Below are 25,695 nucleotides of genomic sequence, written 5' to 3'. Positions count from 1 at the left end.
GATCACCACTGAAACATCATCCCCCAAAATCACAACACAGGTAACGGGAACCCTTCTACTGAGATCAGAAGCTGGTTTTATTTTGACCTGAAAAGACTCCTAGCTTTCTGACTTTGTTCCCGCTAACAGAGTTTCTAAGAAACAACACAACAAAAGGTTTACTCAGCACCTTTATTTTGCAACCGAGTTTAGCAAAGCAGGTCTGTACCTCTGCCACCTGGGCCCAGCAGTGCAGTAGCTGGACTCAAGTACAGAAATTGTAACTACTGAATAAGAACTACAAAAGTCCATGTTTTTGTAGCAAACCCCAAAATGATATGTCAGTCCAAAGCTTTCTTGTCATCTAGGAAGTACAGAAACCCTTCCCAATGATTCAAGTACTTCAGGGAGATCTGTTAATTAACGTGAGTTCAGTCTGCTTGTAACTATTTGATGGAGCTGGATGGATGGCAGGGGCGCCATTCAAGACAGTATGTTTTGACATGCTCTGGCCAGAATTCTGTAGCTGATTTTGAGCATCGGATTACCATGAGTTCAAGATGACAGGGGCAGGTGATGGCTCTGGATGCTACTGTGGAAGGACAGTATGCATGTGAGAAGAGATGATGCTTCAAAAAATACAAAGCTATCATTTAGATGTTGCAGATAATAATTTTATTACATGTTTTTGAAAAAAAAAATATTACTATATCCAAATATCTTCACTTTTACCAACTGGGTCTCTCAAAAAACCTGCTCCACGCTCTGTTTCCTCTTTGGCTTCCTCTGTTCCTTAGTAGTAATCCCTCCATCCTTCTCCTTGTGGTATCATGATTATACCAAGGTGTAGCAGATGGAGTACTATAAGCCAAGTGTTTGGATGCAAAATCTCTCCCTGCCTGAACTACATGGAACTACTACTTCCTTTTCTTTGTAGTCCTGGAGAAGAACATGGCCATGCTCCACAGAATCATAGAATCATTAAGGTTGGAAAAGACCTCTAGGATCATCTAGTCCAACCGTCAATCCAATACCTCCATGCCTACTAAACCATGTCCTGAAGTGCCACATCTATGTTTTGAACTCCTCCAGGGATGGTGACTCCACCACCTCTCTGGGCAGCCTGTTCCAATGCTTGACCACCCTTTCAGTAAAGAAATTTTTCCTCATATCCAATCTAAACCTCTCTTGACACAACTTGAGGCCATTTCCTCTTGTCCTATTGCTAGTTACTTTGGAGAAGAGACTGACACCCACCTCTCTACAACCTCCTTTCAGGTAGTTGTAGAGAGCAATAAGGTCTCCCCTCAGCCTCCTTTTCTCCAGACTAAACAATCCCAGTTCCCTCAGCCACTCCTCATAAGACTTGTGCTCCAGACCCTTCACCAGCTTCGTTGCCCTTCTCTGGACATGCTCCAGCAACTCAATGTCCTTCTTGTAGTGAGGGGCCCAAAACTGAACGCAGTATTCAAGGTGCGGCCTCCATGCTGCTTCTAGTTTTGTAGTCACAGAAGAGCATGATCTCCAACAGCACCTGGGATATATCTGTAGCCTCCTATGTCGAGGGATTCCTGCTACATTCTTATTTAATGTCTAATTATATTTTTACAGTGTACAAAATAATCCTGCCGAATTAAAGTAAAATAAACATCAGTTAATCAGAAAAGAAAATCAGGTCAACTTCAATCAAGTTATTCTGAAGACCAAGGGGAAATGCAAAAATTCAAATGAAAAGTAAATTAAGAAAGGGATTTGAAGCTTAAACCGCAGAGGCCAACAACGTATTGCTAGTGGAAAAAGAAGGAAAATACAATCCCAGTACATACTCACAAGAGTGTTTGTAAGATGAGAGAGGCACATATTCCCTTCCATTCAGTGCTGTTGCATTCTAAATCTGGCATTACATCTAGGAAAGAAGAAAAACAAACTGGAGCAGCTCAAATGAAAGGAAAAAAATGAGACAGGTGTAGAGCAACTGGCATGTAAGGAAGAAATAACTGGATCAGGTTTTTACTTCAAGGCATAAAAAATGGGGACCACTTTTCACTTTCACTGACAGAAATTTGTGCTCCATTTCTGATTTGAATTCCTGTGGCTTTAATTTCTCTCCATTGCTTCTTGTTATGGCTTTTTTCATTAAATTAAAATGTCACTCAGTACCTAATATTTTCTCATTGTAAGGAACCTATAAACTGTAATCATCTTCAAACCATTTTTAATAAACTAAAATAACCTCTTTGAGTATCTCTTATTTTCAAACCATTGATCATCCTCATGCAGCTTATCCCATTTTCAACTTCTCTGTCAAAATGTATATCAGCGCTATATGCTGTGTCCCACTAGTTGGCTTAAAATACTGATTACTGGAGGCAAATTACCTTTTAACTACTGTTGATTCCTCTCTATACATTCAGGAATGACATTAGCCTTTTTCACTTCTACATCCTCTCGTATTACACTTTCAGTTGTTGTTCACTGACCTCAATCCTTTAGCTAAATGTTCCAGAACACAGTTTTTCTGCTTGTAGATCTACATCCATTGCTTCTAGATTTAAGGACTTCACTGTATTAAACCACGCTTTGTTTCAACGGGTCAAATACACCATGTGTTCCACTGATTCTAAGTATGACCTTCAGCCTAACACAGTACACAGCACTTCCCTGAGTTAAACAGAGCATAACTTTTAGAAAAATATCCAATACTGTTTTAAAATGTGCATTGAAGAATCAATAAACAGCTCACAGCCCAAGATGAAACTTGTTTTAGGGGACAATTACTCTTTGCTTTACTGCCAGTCTGAAAATTAATAGCTTCAACTTCCATCAGGTCTTGTTACCACTGTCTGCTTGACTGAAATTAGCAGATATATTATTATATTCACACATGCATCTGAGATCCAGCAAGTTTTTTCCCCCTCAACTGTGTTCAAGAAAACAGAAAACTGAGAAGGGAATATGGTAAAAGACAATAAGTTGCTTTGTGTTATAAAGAGATCATTTTACTCTACGTAAAGAGAAAACAAAACTATCAGGCACCACATATAGTTCTTATTGAGCCCAGTGCTGCAAAAATTGTCTTCCATCCCATACTCTACACAAATCATTATGGATATCTCTTTCGAATGAAGAAAACACTCCTAGCAAAAAATACTCTAAATTTTATCTTGGAGGAACCAAAGTGACTGAGCCAAGAGAACAGAAAACATATACCCTTTGCAGATTACAATGCACTCAGGATGCATGCATAGGAAGCTGAATGCATTCTGAAGTGTAAAAAATAGTTTGCAAACTAAAAGGAGATAGTGACTCCACAGAACACTACAGTCAGTGGCAGAGAACATGCATGCATTAAGGGAGCACATTAGGAAAGAGTATTGGTAGTCAGTACAGCGATACAGGCACTTCATGCATTACATATGTGAAGAGCAGGATGCAAGACACGTGTAGCGTATCACATAAGACTGTCATACAATGCAGCAAGTATGGAGAACATACTGTCTCTACTCCTTTGATAACTACGAGGAAAAGTTCTTGCTACTTTAGGTACTTATACAAACCTCATTTTTGGACATCCAAAGTCTTGTATCCAAGTACACCAGTCTTTAAAATATCGAAACATCCTTATGAGGCCGTGTTTCCCACAAGAAAAATTGAGACCTCCCGTAGGAGATAAAGGAATTTAGTTTTCAATATAAAGTTAGTTCCTTAGCCCCAGAGCAAACTTTCTCCTTCTGAACAAGGTTCCCACAGCAGTATCATTAAACAATACCATTGAATACCACAGCAAAGGTCTCTGAACACGTACCACAGCAAGATAGCAGGGTATTATTACACTCAAGGTAAGAGACATTATGAAGCAGAACAGCCAGGTTGTTGCTTTTAGGAAAACTTTTCAAGTCTATCCTCTTTGGGAGTGCTTAATTTTAAACATAAATCTTAGGAGAAATAGAAGAATACTTGTATCCTCTCACTTCCCTTGGGAAAAAAATAAATGATCGCACATTGGAATACCATGGCAATATTTGACATTCCCTTAACAGTCGTCTTTGACCATGTGTCTTTCATTACGTGGTGGTGTCACATGCATTTAGGCCCAGGCAACAGCTTGAGGCTTGGTGGAAAGTGGTGTTACCTTCCTCAATGCTGTGCTTGCTCTGAGCACCTAAGTCTTCCCAAGGCGGCCATATCATAAAAAGAGACGGGCCTTTGCAGAGAAGATACAGAAGGGGTTCTCTTGGCCTCTCTTCGCCTCAGCTCAGCAGGAGAGAAGCACTCTCTGGTAGAGAGAAAGCTACTCTGCAGTTAGGGCCAAGCCCTGTGGGGCAGCCTCCTCAGCAGCCGTATCCACGCCGAGCTCGGAGGACACAGGCCGCCGCTTTCACGCTCCTGCTGCAGTAGGTGGATCCCTGGGAGGCGCTAACCCCCTTCCCTCCTCCTCCTCCTCCTCCTCCCCCCCCCACCCCCCGCAGTTGAGGAGGCGGCTCAGCGCGGCGGCATCTTCCCTTGTCTCACTGGAGGGGGGAGGAGGAGCCGCCGCCGCCGCTGCTGCCGCTTGCGGGGAAGGTAAGCTACGGGGGAAGGGGATCGCCGCCGCCCCCTGCTCCCCCCCTCCCGCGGGCAGAGCCCTGCGCGCCTCCCTGTTGAGGAGAGCGGAGGCGCCGCGCGCCACACCGCTGCTGTCGGCCGGGGGCGGGCGGGACCGTTAGGCCGGGCTCTGGCGGACGTTCCCGCCCCGCGCCAGCCGCTGGCGGGGGAAGGGGACGGGAGGGGCGGGCGAAGGGGACGGGAGGGGCGGGCGGCGCGCCCGAGTGCTTCCCGCCCAGCGGCAGCCAGCGTTGGCTGTGCCCGTGCGGCGGGGCGGGCCGCCGGCAGGCAGCTCGGGTGCGCCGGGCCCGCGGCCTGCGTGAGTCTCAGCTGGAAGCTGTCCTGTGTGGGGGCGAGGTGGCTTTCCTTCCCCAGGCTGCCGTTTAGCCACCCCACTCGTGGGCGTAGGTGGGGAGGGAGCGTTGGGGAAGGGTGCTGCCGCCTGTTCTGCGTGTGCTGGGCCGGTGTGGTGGTGCATTCCCCTGGGTTCTGTTTTCCAGGCACCTGTTTTATAAATGGCTGATAACAGGGGGTTTGCAACATTTGTCAAGGGTTCCATTTGTACAGTGTTGGAGAGCTCTGTCCGCAAGTGTGCAGAGGAAGTGTGAAGCTCGCAGTACATTAGACAAGCTTAGCTTGGTGGCCAGTTACAGTTTTAATGCAGAGAAAGAATACTTGGGAAACCAAGGATTGTTAATGTGTGGGAGATGGGAGGATCGCATTGTATTTCCTTGTGGAGGTGGAAGTTCTAATAGTGATGGATAAAAAGAGAGGGCATAATTAGCAAAGGGATTTTACTCCAGGTTATGAACTGAGTAAGGTCTGTAGACAGTTGTGTTTGTGCACCATTGGAAGCCATTTGGGCTGAACTAGTGGTGAAGGATGTGAAAGCAGAAGTAAGGGAGACATGGAGAAATAATGATCCTACTGAATGGGGTAGGAGAGCAAATACTGTCCAGGTATGAGAAATAAATGTGACAGAATGACACTGGATGTGAATTATGTGATGGACTGTAAAGTAACAGGAAGAGATTGTGTGGATAAAAAGAGTATCATTGCTTTGAGAAAACAAAATTATAAGAGCTTTTGACAGTGTCTGCTGTAGACCACAAGAGTTGGATTTGGATAAGGATATCAGTTACTGAGAGATACTATCAGGAATTATGTCACAGGTGGATTTCTTTCTTAGATACAGATAACAGCATCTTTTGGGAAGGACATATAGTGATCCAGTTGTTCTTACATACAACTGCTGTAAGCGTACCAAATAAGCACTGAATTGCTTTAAACTTGCTCTCAGTAAGTAGTGTGAAAAATTCTGAGAAGAGCTGGTTTATTAGCTTGTGATCTTGGATCACATTTTTAATTAGATTAATTAAATGGAAATAAAATAGAGGAGTAAACAGAGACAGGCTTGAAATTCTCGATTTTAGAAGGACAAACTTTGAAAAATCAAGAGGATTAATTAGTGATGTTAGCTGCACTGGAGTCCTGAGGGCCCTAGAAGCAAAGAAGGTATGAAGCTGTTTTATGCCAAAGGTAGAATCTATTTGGAATTTATATCCAAAAAATTAGAAAAGGTCTATTGAAAAGAACTTTGACGCATCTCAAAAAGGATTTTAGGAATAAAAACTAGAAAAAGGGCAGATAAGCAAAGAAAAATGTAAGAGAGAAAGTGCAGTTCTAAAGTGAGAATTGACAAAAGTAATTCTGAGTTAGTTATAGGCAATTGTTTTTTATAGCTTCTTTAATCATTTAAGTAAAAGCAAGAGTAGAATAAGACCACTGAGTGATAAAGTTGAGGTGAAATAACATTGGCATCATGATACATATGATCTGTTGCAGTTTGGAGGAGACTACTGCAGTGGGGAGATTTAATATTAGATGCTTAAACTTATACCACAAAGAATAACATTTTGTCTTTTAATTATTTTTTAAGAGTTGGGAAACCTCTATGTGTTATGTCTCATCCAATGCTCTTGCCACTTAACGTTGGTCAGTTCCAGTATCAGAAGACTGTTAAAGAAATATGCAAATGGACGGTTACACAGTCATTTACTCATAGAGGAAGTGGACTAACTTTTCTTTCATATACACATTCTGTTTAGTATTGTCTCTCTCTCTTCTATAACATATGGTGTCTTTATGCGAACAGCTATAACTATAAAAGTTTAAACTATTGGAATTCTCAGCTTCAGGTATATAGTACCTGGTGTGTGTGTGTGTATATTTTTTTTTTTTTAGATACGCATTTGTATATATGTGTTTGATGTAGATCCTTAGACAAATTCTGACTTTGTGTGAGGGAAAGATTGCACTATCCTCCCACCTGCCTGGGCATTGCATGCTGGGTTCATGGGAAGTGCTCTGGCAAGTGCCCAATGTTACAGGGAAGCGTAGCTACAGCCAGATACATGCTGGAGCCGTGCTGGACATCGTCTTGAAAAAATCTCTTCTCTTGGTGACTCAACATGTACCCCTCTTAGCTGTAGGCAGGAGCCCTTATCATGGACCAAGGCTCCGATTGCAGAAAGACTATGCTAAACTGAAGTAAGCAAGGAATGTAGAAAAGAAAGCCAAGTTTGGTTTAGTAGTGCTTATGGGCTTGTTTAGGTTTTTTATTAAGGCTTAGTATGTTTTAGAAGATACATTTTGTAAATTAAAGCTTTTTGTCTAAATGAGGCTAGGATGACCTTCCTTGGACATCTAAGGAAGTGATTAAAGGTTAGAACTGTAGAAGCTGTGAATATTTCTTCTTTAACAGCTAGAGCAGACTGTGAGGTCAAAGATCTAACAGCTAGACCTGATATATAGCTTAGCGTTTGGCTGGATCAGGTAACTGCAGACTGCTAAAAATTTAGGCTAGGTCAGACCTACTTAGAGGGGGCCTAACAAAATATGTGCATTTGTGTGCTGTTTTTCTGTTAAGGCAGTACAGTATTTATGATTATGTAATAACAGAAGGGTTCTTTCCTGACATGCTGGTCCTATGGTATTGAACTGATATCCAGTCAGGCTCCCACATGCAGGTGCAATGCCACCTAACATCTGAGGCTTGTACATGGCTTATCCGGAACAACTTGATGATGACCTGTTAGTGTTTCTTAAATTCTTAAAGCTTTAACATTTTCTGTACTAAGATTCTTTAAGTTTATAACAACATAATAGCTGTTTCTTTCACATATTTATTGCATTATTTTGAATTATTTTGCTCTGTTACATAGTTAATATTTTTAATAAAGTTTTTTTAAAACCAAATCTTTGGAATACTTCTGTGTCCCTAAAGCCAGTTCCTTCAACTCTCGTGTCAGAAGGTCAAAATGAAGAATCAGTATAAGTTTCAATTCTACCAAATCAGTTATACGGTAACTTAAATTTTACGTAATGTTTAAAATAGGCAGGAGCTAACAATTGCATCAGTTGTATTTTGTTATGTTTCTGTGTATGTACAGATTGCAGGAACTGAAATGTGTTTGGAGTTTCGCTAATGATTCAGGAAAGAGGAAGAGCTTTTCAAGTTAATTTTCTGAAAATCTTGGATCAGCCACATTAAAAAATGCGAACAAATGTTTTTCTGCAGCATCTCAGGTTAGATTTAGGTTACATTAGATTACATTAGGTTACATTTAGATACAGGAATGACATCCTGTTCCCAAGAGACTGTCTAACAAAATGTTTGATTATTCTAATACACTTCAAGGTCTGGAGATAATGCTCATTATATTTTTTTTTTTCTTTTACTGCAGAAGTAAACCACTATTTATGTGAAAATTAATCCAGCATCCTCCTATAATGCTTTTCAGCATTGAAGGTAGTTCTTGCATTGTTTCCATGATCTGACACACTTGATTGCCTTCAAAAGGTGTTTTTGCACTTGTAGAAAGAAGTGTAAATATTTTTAAGTGAAATTTTTTTTGATTGACACCTTCTTATCAGACTTTTTTAGCTGCTGAGCTTGACATTTCAGTAAGTCTTATTAGAGGCATAATTTCAGTATAAACTTCATCACTCCTTCTAGTCTTTGTATTTCGGGCTTTCATTAGTTTTTTGTACAGTTTCTTTTTCTCATTGGTTGTTAGTCGCATTATTCAAATCTTCATTTTCAGTCAAGTAGAGAGGGATAGCCAAAGCTTTGAAATTATTTTTTCAGGGTGACTGTAGGGTTTGTAGAATGAGAAAATAATTTGAGATTTTTTTTTCTTCTGCTTTAAACATTTTCCATCTGGTGGATGATGATGTATTTTTTCAGTCACTTCCCCTCTTGTTGCTTGCTGGTAAACAATACACGATTCTACATTAATGATGATGATAGACAGCAGTTATAAGGGGAAGAAAAGTAATTGGAACAGGAATGGGAGAAATAAAGAGACTTAATATGAACAGTGTGTCTTACCATCATATAAGACTTTTTAAAAGTTCTAAATGATTTTATAAAAATCAAATTAGTCAAATTGTCTTGCTAGCCCAAAACGCCAAGGTGGGTTCTTTTGGAGGTGAGGGGAAGGTGTCCCAGGAATCTACATACAATTTTTCAAAGCAATTTTGTCACTTAGGGCAGAAATTTCGCACCAGACCCTAACACTTATTTTTAAACCATTGGGGAGTTGAAAAATCATGCCCTCTGTTTTCTTTCCTGTCTTCTCACTTCTTTCAAAACGTTTTTCCCTGATGTATTTTCTCTTTATCGCAGCAGTATTGAACCTATATTGAAGGATAGTACTAAGCATGGGTAACAGAACAGTATTCTCACTGTCTTCCTTGCTTTTCATGTGCCCATGTTTTCTTTTGTGTGTTGTTTGCATCTTACCCTTTGCTGCTTTTGTTCTTGGCAACTGATTTCTTCTTGGGGGTGATGATACTGAAAAAAGGCCTTTGTGAATAGGTTTCAAGCATCTAGCTCCAATAGAGCATGTAGATGAACCTCTGATAACTTCACTGGGGTCGTGCTGGAGGTCCATCCCTGGAGCCAACAGGTGGAACTGGATGTCATGCCAAAAGAGTCATGGTGTCTGACAAGATGTTTTTGGCTAAAGTTTTTTCTCTGGAGATTGAGACAATAAAGCTGTATCAGATCATTTCAATTAGAAATTTCTGTAGCAGTTACCTACCTTGCAAGATCAAGGATGTCAGTCTTTCAGACTGTAAATACTCCAGTCTTCCACAGTTTCTTGGATCTAGCCTCTAAACTGCATGTAGATTTGCTCTTGCAAATAGTCGGCAGCCAGTGGAGCTTGCATCAGGAGCCGAGAAGTCACAGTCTGGTGTCAAGAAGCAAGAAGGGAACAAGAGAAGACTATGCTTTAGTTGGAGATAGCAGTTTTTCAAACAGTCACTTACTGTTTCTCAAGGTCTGCAATTTCTTGGTAATGGAAAATGCTGCATCAGTGGAAGAATGAATGACAAGCTGAGTTCTGTCAGTTTATTGTCAGCACTGGATGGAGTAGTGACATTTCACTGTTTGTACATGAAGAAGGAAGATAATTTTTAAAATAGACTCATATCTTCCTAGAACCGGGATGTGACCTGTTCAGTAGGAATAACTGACAATATTACTGGTTTGTCCTCTCCTGCAGGATCGCTTGGACAAGTTAGTATCATTTTCTGTGATTCTGTGATTTCATGACTACTCTGGTAGGAAACTGCTGAGAAATCAAGAATATCAGAGAAGGTTACGTTCCTTTCCTAAAGGTGTCAGAAAGTCCTGTTTTTCTAGGACTTCTTCCTCCTAATCTTTCCTAAGCCTGTGGTTAGAGTCCTTGGGGAAGAAGCTCCAGACAGACCTTTGATTCAGTAGTTGAGATTCATAAATGCTCAAATTAAGTGGGAGGAAATACTAAGTGTAGTTCTGAAAATTTTTGTTTGCTTGCCAAGTTCCTAGAGAGAGACTCTACAAGAATGTTTACATTCAAATGAATCAGTGAACCTGTTTAAATATTTAGGATTAAATGGTCTTAGACTGCTAATAAATAGAACTTGGCTATTAGAACTAGTATTTGTCTTAACTCAATCTTACCTGTACCACAGAAGCATGTGTGCCTTACCCAAAGACCTTTTGTGGTTGGATCAGAACCAGAGTCAGAACTTTCTGAGTTTAGGTCTTGAAATTTGACTGCCAGAGTATGCTGTCCAGATTCTTAAATTGTACTTGGATGCCAGATAAGAGATTTGTGAAGGTTTAATATAAACATTTTTGTATTAAAATGCTGTGCACTTCCTCAAGGAACAGATGTTTACAACAATGAAATTTTCTCCTTTAGATCTGCACTTCAGAATTATTTTTTTTTAAACACAGCTAATGAAAATGTATATGAAGTTTTAATACAGGAGAAATATTTCTTGCTTACCTTTTTACTTTCTAAAGTAAGTATTGCATTTTTTAAAAAATGTAGTGGGTAGCTATTTTAAAGTAAGGTTTCTTACCAATTATACGCATATTATAAGATTTAGTAGATGAACAACCCCAATAACTTGTCTGAAATAGCTAGGGTATGTTTTTCTTCTGTACCAGAAGTACTCAAATATATATTTTTTTATCTTTTAATTTTTGATGAAAATACTGTTTTTTCTTTGCTTCACTCTGTATATACAATGGTTATTTTTCTGGAGGGAAGATTCCTACAAGCAGGCAAATATGAATCGTCACTAGTATTTTAAAGGTATCGGATAAGAATGATTCTTAGACAGGCTTAATAATTCTTAGACAGGCTTAATCTTTTTTTTTTTTGGTCGGTCTTTATTTTCAGGATCCCAGGGTGAATATGTACTCTTAAATCAATTACAGGTTTTCAGAAAGAACACCTTTGCAGATGCAGACATGTGGTAATCAGTATGCACTTTTATTAGAATACATGGATTTGAATAAAAGAATAAACTAGTGTAATTTGAGCCATCCCATGTACTCCTATAGGGCTGCTCAGAAATGAGGTGTCTGTGTTTGCAGAACAGCTTGAAGAATGGAGTTGCAGGGTAATTTTCTTTTAGTTATATGTAAGATAAAACATGTTATAACTTTTGACTTGTGAGGACATGTAAGTGACCTCTGTTCTTGAAAAGTTAGTGCAAAACTGTCAGCATGTTTGTGGGACTTGGAAAAAGTAGTGGGCTGGAGAACCTTTCGTTAGGTACCTGAAACGGTCCTTTGTATCTTTAGTATAAAGAAATAATATATCTTTCTTTATACTAACAAATAAACTGCTTTTAAAGTCAAACTATGCTTTTGTCTAACCAGAAGCAATTGAATTGAAATAGTAGAACCTGAAGAATCATGAATATCAGTTATGTATCAAATGGCTTGAGGAAGGAAATACAGAATTCTGCATTTATTTAAATTGGAAAATTCATAGTCAATAGTTACTCTCTTGGGGAACATGTCAGCCCTGTGGGCTGAGTGTAGGCTAAGGATGGTCAGGAGATGGTCAGGTACAACTTTCTCACTTGTTGAGTAGAAGCAGCTTGCACAGCTTCAGAGCTGCTTACTCATTTTTGCAATTTTACTGAAAATGGAGTTGCATGGCTCTATGTTAGGAAATAATTCAAGGATAGTAGAGTTGTGCATATTTATTTGGGAAGAAACATCTGATCTGAAAAACTGTTTCTATTGATGATGCATGTCATAGAAATTATACAAGTCGTTTACAGGGCTGGCAATATTTTCTGAAACAGAGTGAATATTTTAACAATTCTCAGTAAACCTGAAAAGACCCAAATGTTTTTCAAACATTGGTTTTCAGAATGGAACTGGAATATTCGAAGGCTGAAGCCAGAAATGAAAAGCTCCAACCAGTGTACTTTTTCTTTGCTGAAATAAATGGCTTGAAAAATTACATCAGCAAGTTTCTAAATTTATTTTTAATGCAATAAAAAGACATTGGAGTATTGTGTTTAATAAAACTTCTTCCTTTCCAATCACAGTCTGATTAAATTTAGTACTTGTTTTCAAAAAATGTTTTGTCCAATAATTACTTGTTTAGGTAACAATACGGAAGAGCAGAGTCTGTCTAACTGATCACTGTACAGTTGAATATAAAACCAAAATTGTCTGAGCTTCATGTTTCTTGTTTTCTCACCCCACAGAATAAAATAGTTCTGGCTTAATATTAAGTGTGTATAGTTCCATAAAGTATTGCTGCAGCAATATGATATGGTGATTTTAACCACAGTTCTCTCTTGGCAGGGGGACACAAGCAGAAATCCATATGGAGGATGAATCTCCTCCTTCTCAAGGAGTCAGTGTCAAGGTCAGAGTGTGAATTTGTATTGAGAATTCTGTACTGCTCTACTCAAGGAAGAAGCTTGGTTCCATTTAGCAGTAGCTTAGTACATGCTAGTAGCTTTCAAGATAAACAGAAAACCAAAACTATAGGTACGAAAATGATAGTAGGGAACGAAATGTTGCTTATGTGATCCACAAAATATTAGAAGAACAATATATTCATTTTAATTAGGTTGAATTGCTCCTTTGGCTTACAAGGCTGGTTTAACTTAGTATTAAGTTCTGAAGTTGCATGTTCCACCCTAATGTTTCAACAACATAAACTTGTTAGAATTAACTTTTGTAGCATAATTTGATGTAAAAACTTCCTACCATTTTTCTCTTTTATTTTCTTTGAACGCCCTGCATGTAAAACTTAGTAAAACATCATTCAGATTTTGAGCTTAATGGTGATGCCTTTTAAGGGGATCTGTATGACAAGTAAAACTGAATAACCAGCTTTCAAACTGATTGCTGAGGTCAAATGAAGTGTAGAAGTTTTAGGAATTCTTGAGGCATAACTGATAACACCTTTGGGATAGGTAGCTGGACCATATGAAATCTCAAATTCTGGTCTAACTCTGTCTTTCATGACTTTGTGCAATATAATGAGGGAACAGATCACTTATGGGGCATAAATATTGGCAGGTTGATAGCTCAAGGTGTTTTTCGTATTTTTGGGACAAAATATAATGGAGAAGTGCGGGAGGGGAGAGAATCTTGAAAGGTGAGAGAATAACTCTTACTGAGTTGAATGTAATAATTCCAGAGACAGGATTTAGATTATGGATATTTTTTAGTCTGATAAAGTTTGTTGTTATTTCTTTTGTAAAAAAAACAAACAAAAAAACCTAGTATTGTAAGTGTTTCCTTTGGGTGCTTTTTATAATAGTGGATTTTTTTTCCTTCAGTTTATTATTTTAGTGTTAAGAAATGCTACAGTTTGGAGTTTTTTATGAGGGTAGAACATGAGTGCTTTGTAGAAGGAAGTTACAGAAAATACCTTTTCTATTTAAGATGAATGTGTTCTGACCCACTGTGCACTTGGAATTTAGAGCCTGCATTTTAGAGAAACCAATGTTATTCCAGTAAGGTAATCTGTACAATTGAAGGAGACCCTGACTGTCCTTTTGAACCTCAGGCTTCATCAGTCTTGAGCAAAAGTGGGATGCAGTTTTGTTAATGCTATTGGAAGACTAGTCTTCGATGCTTTCAGTATTCATTACCATGTTTTAAAAGTGCCTAAAATCCTCCATAGAATTAATGCTAACTTCTTGACGTAAAACAAATTGTTCTGCAAACAGCAGATGAATGAAGCCTGATTCCATATGGATTCACGTCTTCCGTCTCTTATAAACCTGCTATGTGTCATGAAGGACAGCATTTGCTAGGACTAGCTTGGACCTACTTGCTTGCTGACTTATTTCATAACATACATGGCTGATTGTCCAGCTGCCTACTGCCAAACAGATTGTGTCAGTGGAATCTTACTTCCCTTTCACTTGCAAATTTGGCTGAAATCAGTCAGTTATTTGGTGTGAGGAGATGGGGAAAGAACTTGTGTGATCAAAACCCACAGCTTTTCTTTATGGAAGATGACCAATCCTCCTTTCCTTTCCTCAGAAGTATGCTATAAAGAAATGTGTGATTAACTGCTATTTGTTTAAAGATTTTAATTCAGGATTAATTTAGGGATTATTTCTTTAGTTTCAAATGTTATCTATGTTTCTGTGTACATTTTTTCATAGTAAGTGATACTAATCAAAAAAGCAATATCCTTATGACTGCATTAACATGCTTCAGACTCCAAACTAGAATTTATTCACATCTTTGTTTGAGTCAGAGGTAGAAAAAATTGTATTCTATAACAGATCATTTTGTAAGTCTGCTACTTACTAGAAATAACCTAATGATACAGGCCTCACTGTTACGTGATGAACTACATAATGCCTGCGATAGGCAAAATCTATTCTTGCTTACCTTCTGATCTGGCAAGTAATGCTGCTTTTCTTTCATGTCCAGAGCCTGTTTTAATTTCAGTAAAGAAAATTTGATGCATGCTCCATGCAAAATTTCCTATTAAATTTTGATACTGCAACATTTTTCTGATTTATACTATACTAAAGCAGTAGAAATGTTGCGTTAGATTCAGACATTAGCTTGACTAGTTTTAATGACTGGAGAGATCTGTTTTTCTTTAACTATAAACTTGTCGTTTGTCCTTGGCTAAGCTGGAAAATGCTTAGTTATCTGTTTTGTTTTATTATATATCTACTTACATAAAATGCAAATATTCTTAGGAAGTTCCCAAAGATTCAATAATTGTTGAAACACAGAAGTAAATTTCAGAAGTAAAGGAAAAAGTTTCTCAAGTTTTCTCAAGTTTCCATTTTCAATGCATGAAAACAAATGGGTATATTTTTCAAAGATAAGTATATTCTTGGGCAGATTTTTTATGGTTTCTTCTTTTAACAGTAATTTTAACACTAGAGGAAAAGACACAAATTATTTTCAAGTTTTGAATGTATACTTTACACTTTACATTAGAATCCTCTACATTGAATTCTATAAGCTACCAGTTATGTTGTACGAATATAGTGAAAATAAAACCTGACCATTTAACTTTTTATATTATACTTTTCTCCATATATATGCATATATGGAGCATACAGATCCTTTCTTTGTGGATCACGATACAGTTTATTTATTTCTTTTAATGGCTTCCCTACAAGTATTGTTCCTGAATTAAAATTCTGGTTTGTGGTTGAGAAAGGAGATGGTGATGTTTCTCTAAATTTATCCTTTTTACTGTGCAAAGGTATACATTTCTCTCTGTCTAGGTATTTGATACAATTTTTTATAATATCAGGTCTTGGAGGCAACATTATTGTCGGCCCTGAAGATGCTGGATGTTGGGAAATGGCCAATTTTTTCTCTTTGTTCCCAAGAAGAGCTCAAGTTGATTCGTCAAGCCTGTGTATTTGGCAGTGCTGGTAATGAAGTGTTGTATGCAACTGAAAATGATGAGGTAATTGTCCAAGAGTGTGTATGAACATGACATATTTAGTCATTTACGTATCAAGTTATTCTGAAAGCCAGTACTATGATAGTATACCTAGAAAAAGTTGCGTGCAAAAATGTCTGATCATTTTGATTGCTACTAAAACATTTTCAATTCAAATTAATGGCTTCTTACCACAATCAGAAGATAAAGAGAAGATGGAGTTAGGCATTTCTTGGAGGTGCATAGTGACAGGGTGAGAAGTAATGGACACAAGCTGGAAGATGGAAAATTCTGATTCAGTATTAGGAAAAAAAAATTATGATGAGAGTGGTTAAATCCCAGAGGGGTTGTGAGATCTTTTCCTTGGAGTGTTCAAGACTCGACATGGCCTTGAGTCAACTGATCTGTTTAGACCTTTGTTGAGCAGGGGGTTGCACTAGTTGGCCTTTAGAGGTCCTCCATTCCAACCTAAATTATGATTCTGTGATTCTTTTATAACAGGTTTTTGTGCTTGGCATGAACTGCAGTGGGTGTTTGGGAACAGGTGACATGCAGAGCACTATTGAACCCAGGAGGTTAGATTCTCTATGTGGCAAAAAGATAGCGTGTCTGAGTTATGGAAGTGGCCCTCATGTTGTTCTTGCTACAGAAGGTAAAGTATGATCTGAATATTGCTTTTTCAGATATGTCTGCTTTAATTAGTCCAGCAGGTGTGAAAGGTCTGTGCTGGTAATGTAAGAGAGGAATTGGGATAGACATTCTGGGCTATCAAGTCCAACATATTTTCATTGGTAAACATGACATGTCAGCTAGCTCTGTTCATAGCTAGTTCTTTTCAAAAGTTTTTTAAGCTCTGCTTTGATCTTGTTACTACTTTTGGAAGTTGTTTTTTTTTACTTTGCGGTTAACTTTGGAACTTCTTATTGCTTTTGAAATGCATTAGTGGCTACATTATGCCCATATGTTCTTGTGCCAATGTTGTCCTTTAGCTAAAATGCATCTTTTCCCTCCTGTACCTACTTTTGGATGTGCTTTAAAGACCAGTTATATTGCCTCTCAACCTTTTGTTTTCTGTTGTCTCATTGACATTCTATTATCCACACCATGCTAGTGACCCTTCTGTTCATAATCAAGTATATTATTCTCGAAGACAAATGACTAATATCTTGTTCCCACTGAGGTTCTGTTAGAGCCTGACTGGTGATGTTAAAATTTGTCTCTCTTTCTCCATTAACTAGAAGAAATCTTCTTGAGTAGTCTAGATTAGATGACTAAAGGTAGGTGAGGGGAATTGTGTTGTAAATGTGTGACTTTTCTTTATATTCAATTACATTCCACCATTTTCTCCAGTCTTCAGGGTAAACCATTCTGGATGCTTTTTATATGTGTATCTGTATTCTTCTGAGCTTTGTTGCTGGCAGATCTCACTGACACACTCATTCCCCTACCCAGATGATGAACTGAAGTATTGCAAAAGAACAGGTCCAGAACTGATCCTTGATGATTTTTACACGTAACACCATTCGCATGAATAACTTCCATTCAGTACAGCCTCTTTTAACCTACCTTTCAGACAGCCCTTATGTATTTCACAGTTCTTGTGTTAATTACTATGATTTCCAATTTATGTTGTATGTTTCTGTGTGTCTGTTTCACCTGTTTACTGTAATTTGTATTCTCATGTTGGTGAAAGGAAGAGAAGGTTGTTTGCTTTTGACAGGATAAAGTCATTAGATTTAACCTGTTATTGTAGAAAAATATTGGTTTAGTGTAGCACATTTTGCCTTTGTATCTCTGAGGGAACCCTTCTTAGGGATAAGGAGTTTGGTGATCTCTTTAGAAATCCGATGGAGTTGTACGTCAAACCTAGCTCTCCTGCAATAACAGTGTAATTTAGGTTTAGAAAATGATGATGATGATAGACAAGATGAATGTAGGACAGCTCTTCAAGTCCTGCACTACTGTAACTAGGGGACACTTGATTTAAAACAGATAAAAGAAAGTGAGTATGAAAAGGTGTTAGCTTCATGGGTAACAGGCCACTATATGTACATTAAAGAGAATCTGGTAATATCTGTACTCTAGTGATTGTAAATGCGTGGGAACTGCAAAAAGTGACCAGGCTCATGTTTCCCTTAAAGAGCAGCTTTTTTCTATTGCCAGTTAGAGACAGAATTTTGCACTAGGTGGACCATCGGTCTAACCCAGTCAGACGTTTCTTGCATTCTTAATTTTACTAGCATGTTTCTCAAAATACATGAATAGTATGTTTAAATAATAAGTAAATAATAGTATGTTTATTAATAAGTAGTAAGTTTTTCTTACAAGCATCTTCATGTGTCTTGTAAAGGAATGAAAGCTTAATATTTGAATTTTCCAAAGTGGGAAACAGTGCCAAAGCATAGACAAGAAATTTTGATTGATTGTCAGTAACAAAGAAATTGAAATGGGGAACCCTGACTGTCATTTCATCCTTTTCTCTTCTGTATTGCAGTATCTCCTTTCTCTTAGCTATATGATTTCCTTTACTAAGATCATGGTGATACTATCCTTTTGGATTTGTGGTCAACACTATGTGAAGGTAGCATTAGTATGTCCATGGGCTTAAGAGCCCCAAAGGGCACATATATATATATATATATACACACACTTAAATATGTATATTGTTATTGAATTTGACTTTTCAGTTTGTAATTTTATGTTGTGTACTCATTGGAAAAATAGAGATTTTAAACCAGCTTTTAATATTTTTATTATAGAAGGAGAAGTGTATACATGGGGTCATAATGCTTATAGTCAGCTGGGCAATGGTACAACAAATCATGGTTTCGTTCCCTGTCAAGTTTCTACTAACTTGGTGAACAAGAAAGTCATTGAAGTTGCCTGTGGCTCTCATCATTCTATGGTGTTAACATCTGATGGAGAGGTGAGAATAGCTGGAATAGATCTCTCTTTTCTCTTAATGAAATTCAGGTATGTGAGAAAGAGGAAAACATTCTGCACCTAGAGCATTAGACCTTGCTTCTTGCTGTCCTCACAGTGCTGATGCAACACAAATGTTTGGTAACAATGGAAAACCTGTTAGGGTATAGCTGCTTTGAAGTGCATGCAGGACATTCATTTTTTTGTTTGTTTGTTTTTTGCCACATCTGCTTGTAATAAGAAATTATAATTTCTTTGTAGAGGTCAGCCAGTTCCTTCCTATGCTATACTCTACTGTAAATGCTTAATGGTGTTAAAGCTGACATTAATATAAATCATGTTCATGTAAGGAGTTCTACCCACCAAAGTAAAAAGTTTTCTGTCATTTACTTTGAAGTGCCATTTGTGTCCAGCTAGCCATTCTACTTCAGGTTCTGGAAAACTAGCAATGAATTATTCGAGCATTACTGCAACTGTCATGTTGCCTCTTACCTTTGATTGGAGGAACATAAAAGAATGCAATATATAAATATTATCAGTGGCATATTTTTGATAGAAACAATTAAATTGTAAACCTATGTATCTGCTGAGATCTTTAAAAGAATTCATCCACTTGAACTCAAAATGTAATTTTTTATGCATATAACTTTTTTCTCTTGAATATGTACTTTGCACTGTATGTTATATAGCCTTCTTTTATGACAATTCTCTTATGACCATTCTCTTACAACAGGTATACACGTGGGGTTATAATAACTCAGGCCAAGTTGGATCTGGTTCAACAGCTAATCAACCAATTCCTCGAAGAGTTACTAGCTGCCTACAAAATAAAATAGTAGTTAATATAGCTTGTGGACAGATGTGCTCTATGGCTGTGGTGGAAAATGGAGAGGTAAGAAACTTTAAGTGAATTTTCTGACTGAGTTTTATTTTATGTAGTATCATGGGATGTAGATAATTTCAAACCTGTCAGTAATGAGCTACTACTCAGAAAACAAGTATACCTTTCCAGACTCCCTCAACTCTACCTGCTTATACTGCTTATAAAACCCTTTGTCATAAATTGTCCTGCACATTCTGACATACTTAAGCACATATTCCTATCCATGCTGATTATGGTTTCTTCTTTAGAAAGGAGGTAGAGTGAAACAAGGAAAATTGTTCACTAACATTTGGTTTATGGCTTTTTGATTTATGAGATTACTCATAAAATTTAGCAGCTATTACTTTGTATCAGCTATTGAAGTTGGTTTTGAACTGAAGGAATTCAAGTATCAAATTTACTTGAAAATACAGTTCTGAAGTAAAAATAGCATTGTGAAGGTCAGGAGATTTTTACAAATTTTAGGAATAAGTCATATCTAATCTATATATGTATACTTAGCATTTCATGCTAGCTTCATTTTCTCTATGTGAAAATAACTAAGTTTGTATCGCTGATTTACTGATTTTTAAAGCTGATATTATATTCTAGCAAAAATGAAAGTGCTGCTTAACACATTATCCCACTGCTGTCTTTAGCATTCATAGAAAAATAAATTATTGTCTATACTAGAGTCTTAAGTATCAAGAATGTGAGAATAATCGGTGAATGCTATTTTAATTTTCAGTGCTCACATATGCACACTTCATCTCAAGAGAAAACAGAAAATAAAAGTACATTGCATATACTTGTTCTACTGCAGTACCCCTTGAATCCATCTCATATTTTTTTTATCCCCATTGCAAAGATACGAAGAGGTTGTAGTGTTCTTGTTGGTTTAGTTCATATGAGCTGAAGATTTTGGGCAGCCTACATCCTCTCTAGCTGCATCTCTCCAAGCATTTCAGTTTAGACCTAAGTAGCTATTGACTGTTTGCAGCAGAACATATGTCATTGAAATTATCAGAGCTCAGTATTTTCCCTTTTTCTTATGTTCAGCATAAAGCTGTTAACAGCCTACTCAAACTGTTGTGCATAGCTTCCAGTTTATACTTGTTTTAGTGTGTTTTCTTTTCTGTTAGAGGATTTTTGAATGAGAAATTAGCTCTTTGAAAAAGGGAAGTATTCATGCTGAATTTGCTCTGTGCTGGGAAACAGCCATATGAATCACTCATTTTCTACTCTTCATATTAAAATATTGTAGTCTTACATAATCTAACTCTTAAAGAGCAACATGAATATGGAGGTTTTGAATTTTAGATGAGCATGCAGTTGGTATTTTAAACAGAAGCAACATACAAAATTTCTGGTACAGAAAAACATATACATGTGTGTATATGTATGTATATATGTATGTTTATATAGGTATGTGTATATGTGTGTGTGTTTGTATGTATATACATTTAAAGTACAGATCCTAAGGTGCAGGGACAGGAAATATTGAAGAAAATTATTATTTTAACTCTGAAGTAGTTATATTGCTTTCAAAAGAAGTAGGTGGTAGCAAACAGTTAAAATCCCTGTCTCTGGTTTTAAGGTCTATGTCTGGGGTTACAATGGTAATGGCCAGCTTGGACTGGGCAGCAGCGGCAATCAGCCAACACCATGCCGAATAGCAGCTTTGCAAGGCATTCGTGTACAGCGGGTATGTGTGTCATGCTCCATGTCAAACCCTTTATGAACAACTGAAAATATGCTAAGGCATATTCTACATTTATCTCTTTGTTTAAAGTGCCAGTTATCAGAATAAAAACATGTATCTTAAAATGGACCTCTTTCAGTAGGGGAGAAACTGTGATCCTGTGGAGTTCAGTGGGAATTTTGCCATTCACTTCAGTGAGGTCAGAATTGTACTTAAAGAGGACTAGGGCATTAGAAATGTTTGGTCTTTTTTTTTTGCTGTGAAACTTAATTAAAAAAAAAATCCTGTTATTTTAGTAAATAAGAAAGTCTTCTTAGGCTACCCCATTCTTCATTAACCCCTGTCTTCTTTTCTGGGAAAATCCTGTGGTTTAGCATTTTGTCTTTCTGGCAGACTGAATATCACTTGTAGAATTGCAGTCCAGCTGCAGTGACTAACTGGTGTTTGGAGTCTGAACAAATTGTCTCCAACTGCTTTTGGTCAGCAGTTGGTATGATTCCATGGTTGGTCTTGATCTTGGGTGGTTATTACACTCTACCAAATAACTGGGCTGCCATCTGTGTAACTAGCAAACTGGTAAGTTCTTTTGACTGTTAAGAAATATTTAAAGTAACTGCAGAACTGATACTGAAAGTGTTTAATTGATTTATCCAAAATAGAGGATACTGTCAGGAAAATGACACATTCTGCTAGAAAGCATTGATTTTGTAAACTAATGGAAATTTACAAGAGTGTTTTGAACTTTGGATCCTATTTATTACATTTACTCAGGGAAGTTATGGATTTTTTAAATCTTTTAAAATAAACTCATTTAATTGCATAGTTTTCCATTCGGTTCCTAGGATGTGGACAGTAGCTTGGCTGGTAACAATTGCTGTGGGAGAATAATGTAATAAAGTGAATATTATTTGCCCCTGTATTTATTCTCCTATTTAGAGAGTATGAGTGTTCCAGTAAGGTTGACTTAGATCCTATTTCCATCCACTTCATTTGCTTGATATCAATTAACACCAAGTTGTAGACCTCCAATCAGTAAATAACTTAAGGATTTATTTCATTTAAAGCACATCACATGCTTCATGGATGGCAGTGGACTACATGTACTTAGGGTATATCTGCTTTGCAGATTATATAAAGATACATGAGCTAGATTTGAACAACCTAAATTGGTTATTGATAGCATCTAGCTATAATAGATTACATTAACCCGTGCAAAGCAAGACTGCTGCTGGTAATTTTGCCACTGTGTATCTGTATGTGGGGCATGTGCTGCATCTATAGATTGTAAAGTGGATATTCAAGCAACCTTATGCGGGGTACTGAGGAGGCAGCTCAGCAGGACCGAGTGGGTTTCCACAAGAGGGTATGAGCTGACACAGTTGTGTGCTGCCATCCAGTTGGAGAGTTTAATCTCTTCCCTCTTTCCTGGCTGGCTGCTCCTCTTGCTTACCTTGTGTGGGCACTGGTGGTCCTCAGGGCCAGCTGTGGAGAGTTTCCCTCCAGTGGTGTAAGTTATCTCAGCAGAGGGTCTGGTGGGCACTAGAACTGGCACAGGGAGGGGGCAGTTTTGTGTGGCTCGCAGTCAGGGAGGACAGGAGCAGATAGGGAGACCTCGCCTGTTTTTACAGTGGTAAGCTATTCACATTGGAAACAGTTACCCATAGAGCTAGGTCAGTGCAAGACGATCTGCCTTTTTCTGCATTTCTTCTGCATACTGTTCATATTTGTCATATAGTTTTCCTTCTTTCTCAACTTCTAGCTATTCTTTTGCTGTATGCTTGAGGTTATCTGGCAGGGTTCCTCACTGATACATTTTTTCCTCAAAGTCACCTCATCTACTTTGCTTCCCTTTTTAATAAACTTAACTATATTTGTAATTTTTGTAACTTTTACACTGGTATGGAATCAATAACATTAACGTATAGCATAACATGTATCTGTCTGTATTAACTTACTGTTACATAAAAATGAGATTTTTCTTTTTATTATTCCTTATAGGTTGCCTGTGGCTATGCACATACATTAGTGCTAACAGATGAAGGTCAGATTTATGCCTGGGGAGCCAATTCATATGGCCAGTTAGGTACTGGGAATAAAAGTAACCAGTCTTACCCTACAACAGTTATTGTGGATAAGGACAGGTAATACTTAATAGTCTAGCAGTCAGACATTAGTTGGCATACTCTCAGAAGAGCTACAGAAAATTATGGCTTTTTTAATCTGTTTTTCGGAAGAAATAGCCTATAATTTTTTCCAGTGGTTCTTCTGCTAAATGTGAACAGAATTTGCACTGAAAGTGCTTGAATCTGCCCCATAACCATCCTTGTGAAAGAGAAACTGAATGTTCTGAGTAGTCCGAATGTGCTATTTTCTGCTTTGGCTCACACTGTACTTTATAGGCCTTAATTGCAGTTTCTCTTCAGTGGTGTAGTTTCATTGTTTGAAGTCAACAATAAAAGCTTTATTGTCTCTGAATATAAAGTGTATTTTAATATGCTACTTTTGACAAGAAGTACACACAGAAAAAGTAAAGAGTGAACATTTGCAAGTTGTGTTATTTCTGCTGTTAAATCTGGCTCATAACCCAGGAGAGAGAGAAAGGGAGGAGTTCTTTCTTGGTATTGTTGCCTGAAAATTAAGCTAAGATTTTTACAAGTTAAATATTTTCCTGTAAGACCTTGATGTGTAGTAGGGCAGTTATTTCTATTGCTAATGTAAAACCATATATATATGTGTCCGGAAATTTGAATCCATTCCTTACTACTGAGGTCTTGATTTTGGCCTCCGATTGTGAAAAATAGGAAAAGTGAGATGTCTTTCTTAAATGTGTGTCTATGTATGTTATTGTAAGGAAGAGGCAGCTCCTGTCTGGTGATGAGACACAGCCTTGTTTTGAACATTGCTATTTCTTTATGTGTGGTTGTGCTTTTGCTTAAAATGTAACTGAATTTCTTCCAGACACTTTGGCTACAGTTAAAATGTTACCACATTTTAATACAAATTTTAATGTTGTATGCTGCCTTTCCCTTTTGTTGGCCAGAATATGCATTCCTGGTGTCAGTGAGAATATTACCTCACTAAAGCCTGGAAGATTTGTACATACAGCTTTAAACAAGTTGTTTCCCAGCTATTTTCCCCAGGCAGCTGGGAAAACAAGTAAACAAGCAGTAGTTCAGACTGCAAAACAGTGGATTGTGTAATGTTGTACACAGTGGGAGCTTTGAAATTCTAAATCAACTTTAGGATTAGTGAGACAGGCTAACATAGCTAAAATACACGTAGAAACAGCTTTTAGTGCTGTTTTGGTTCTAATTTTTAATTTTCAAAATGAAAGTCCGTTAAATGTAAGTAATAATAATTGTATGAGTAATGACATTTCAGTATTTTAATTAAAAGAAGTATGTTTAAATTGTTGGTTTATAACTGTTACCAATGAGCAAGCAGGAGAAAGTTTTTTGTTGTTCGTTTTTTTTCTTAATTTTTTTGGAAATGCCTCCTCATTTCTTTCTTCATCTTCTCCAAATACCCTTTCTCTACAGCTTAATGCAGCCACTCACCTCACTGCCCAGCACCACCGAGGTCATTCAGAGACTTGAAACTCACGATAGCTTTGTTTGAGGGAGCCGAGGGGGTCAGCAGAGCATGTGCTACAGCAGATATACTGCTCTGCTGCAGCAATGTCTCCTCACTCCCAAGATGCTTTTTCACTGAGAAACTTCCTGAGTGTACGCTATTTGAAGAACCATTGATAGCCCTTTTAATTTTGCTGTGTATGACAGGAAAACATTCTTGCAATTGGAAGTGCATGCATGCTTACAAATATGTGTTGCACCACAGAGAGACAGGAGGTAGTGAGCTGCTTCACTGCATTTTGTTCTTCTGAGAGTGACTTGCTTTTTTTTCTTTGTTTGCTTGTAAATTCAGAGTTATAGAGATTGCAGCCTGCCACTCTGCCCACACATCGGCTGCCAAGACCCAGAGTGGCCAGGTGTACATGTGGGGCCAATGCCGTGGGCAGTCAGTGATCCTTCCCCACCTCACTCACTTTGCCTGCACTGACGATGTGTTTGCTTGCTTTGCTACCCCTGCCGTTATGTGGCGTCTTCTATCAGTAGGTGAGCTTAAATATTTTTTGTTTTGACATCTTCTAAATAGAATCATTAGTGCATAAAACAGTTGCATGTATTTGAAGCCTAAACTTAGTTTCTTGCAAAAATTTATACATAATAAATGTATTACATCATATCATAATAATCTATTACATATGTGTAAATGGTAATATGGAATTGTAAAAAATTGTAAAGCCTGATGGCAATGCTAAATGATTGTCTGTTTTGTTGATGTGGCTTATTTCTGTGGGGAAATGCCTTGGGTTTGGGGAGGGGTGTTTT

At 37.7% G+C, this 25,695-nt stretch overlaps 1 protein-coding gene and 1 long non-coding RNA gene across 5 annotated transcripts in view; one reads left to right on the top strand and one right to left on the bottom strand.

Moving 5' to 3' along the window:
• Positions 1–272: 272 nt before the first annotated feature.
• Positions 273–3,849, bottom strand: LOC140648441 (uncharacterized). Its single transcript, XR_012041215.1, has 3 exons — positions 3,537–3,849; positions 1,810–1,885; positions 273–571 (listed from the first exon to the last, which is right to left on the bottom strand). It is a non-coding gene; the product is annotated as an uncharacterized lncRNA (long non-coding RNA).
• A 592-nt stretch (positions 3,850–4,441) lies between these two features.
• Positions 4,442–25,695, top strand: part of LOC140646379 (RCC1 and BTB domain-containing protein 2) — a 36,713-nt gene continuing 15,459 nt past the window's right edge. For 2 of the 4 annotated variants that reach the window (XM_072850217.1, XM_072850221.1), the window contains exons 1-9: positions 4,447–4,542; positions 12,737–12,800; positions 15,684–15,842; positions 16,320–16,470; positions 18,578–18,744; positions 19,474–19,632; positions 21,200–21,307; positions 23,303–23,445; positions 25,229–25,419. In XM_072850217.1, the coding sequence (XP_072706318.1) occupies positions 12,759–12,800; positions 15,684–15,842; positions 16,320–16,470; positions 18,578–18,744; positions 19,474–19,632; positions 21,200–21,307; positions 23,303–23,445; positions 25,229–25,419 (1,120 nt within the window). In that variant the 5' untranslated portion in view covers positions 4,447–4,542; positions 12,737–12,758. Of the gene's footprint in view, positions 4,543–12,736; positions 12,801–15,683; positions 15,843–16,319; positions 16,471–18,577; positions 18,745–19,473; positions 19,633–21,199; positions 21,308–23,302; positions 23,446–25,228; positions 25,420–25,695 lie in introns of all 4 variants that reach the window. The other 2 variants (XM_072850218.1, XM_072850219.1) reach the window with 2 other exon arrangements.

This window comes from Ciconia boyciana, chromosome 1, assembly GCF_034638445.1.
Source record: "Ciconia boyciana chromosome 1, ASM3463844v1, whole genome shotgun sequence".
In the NCBI taxonomy this organism is placed as follows: Eukaryota; Metazoa; Chordata; class Aves; order Ciconiiformes; family Ciconiidae; genus Ciconia; species Ciconia boyciana.
Note: the sequence above shows the minus strand (reverse complement) of the source record. Positions and strands in the feature narration are given on the sequence as shown.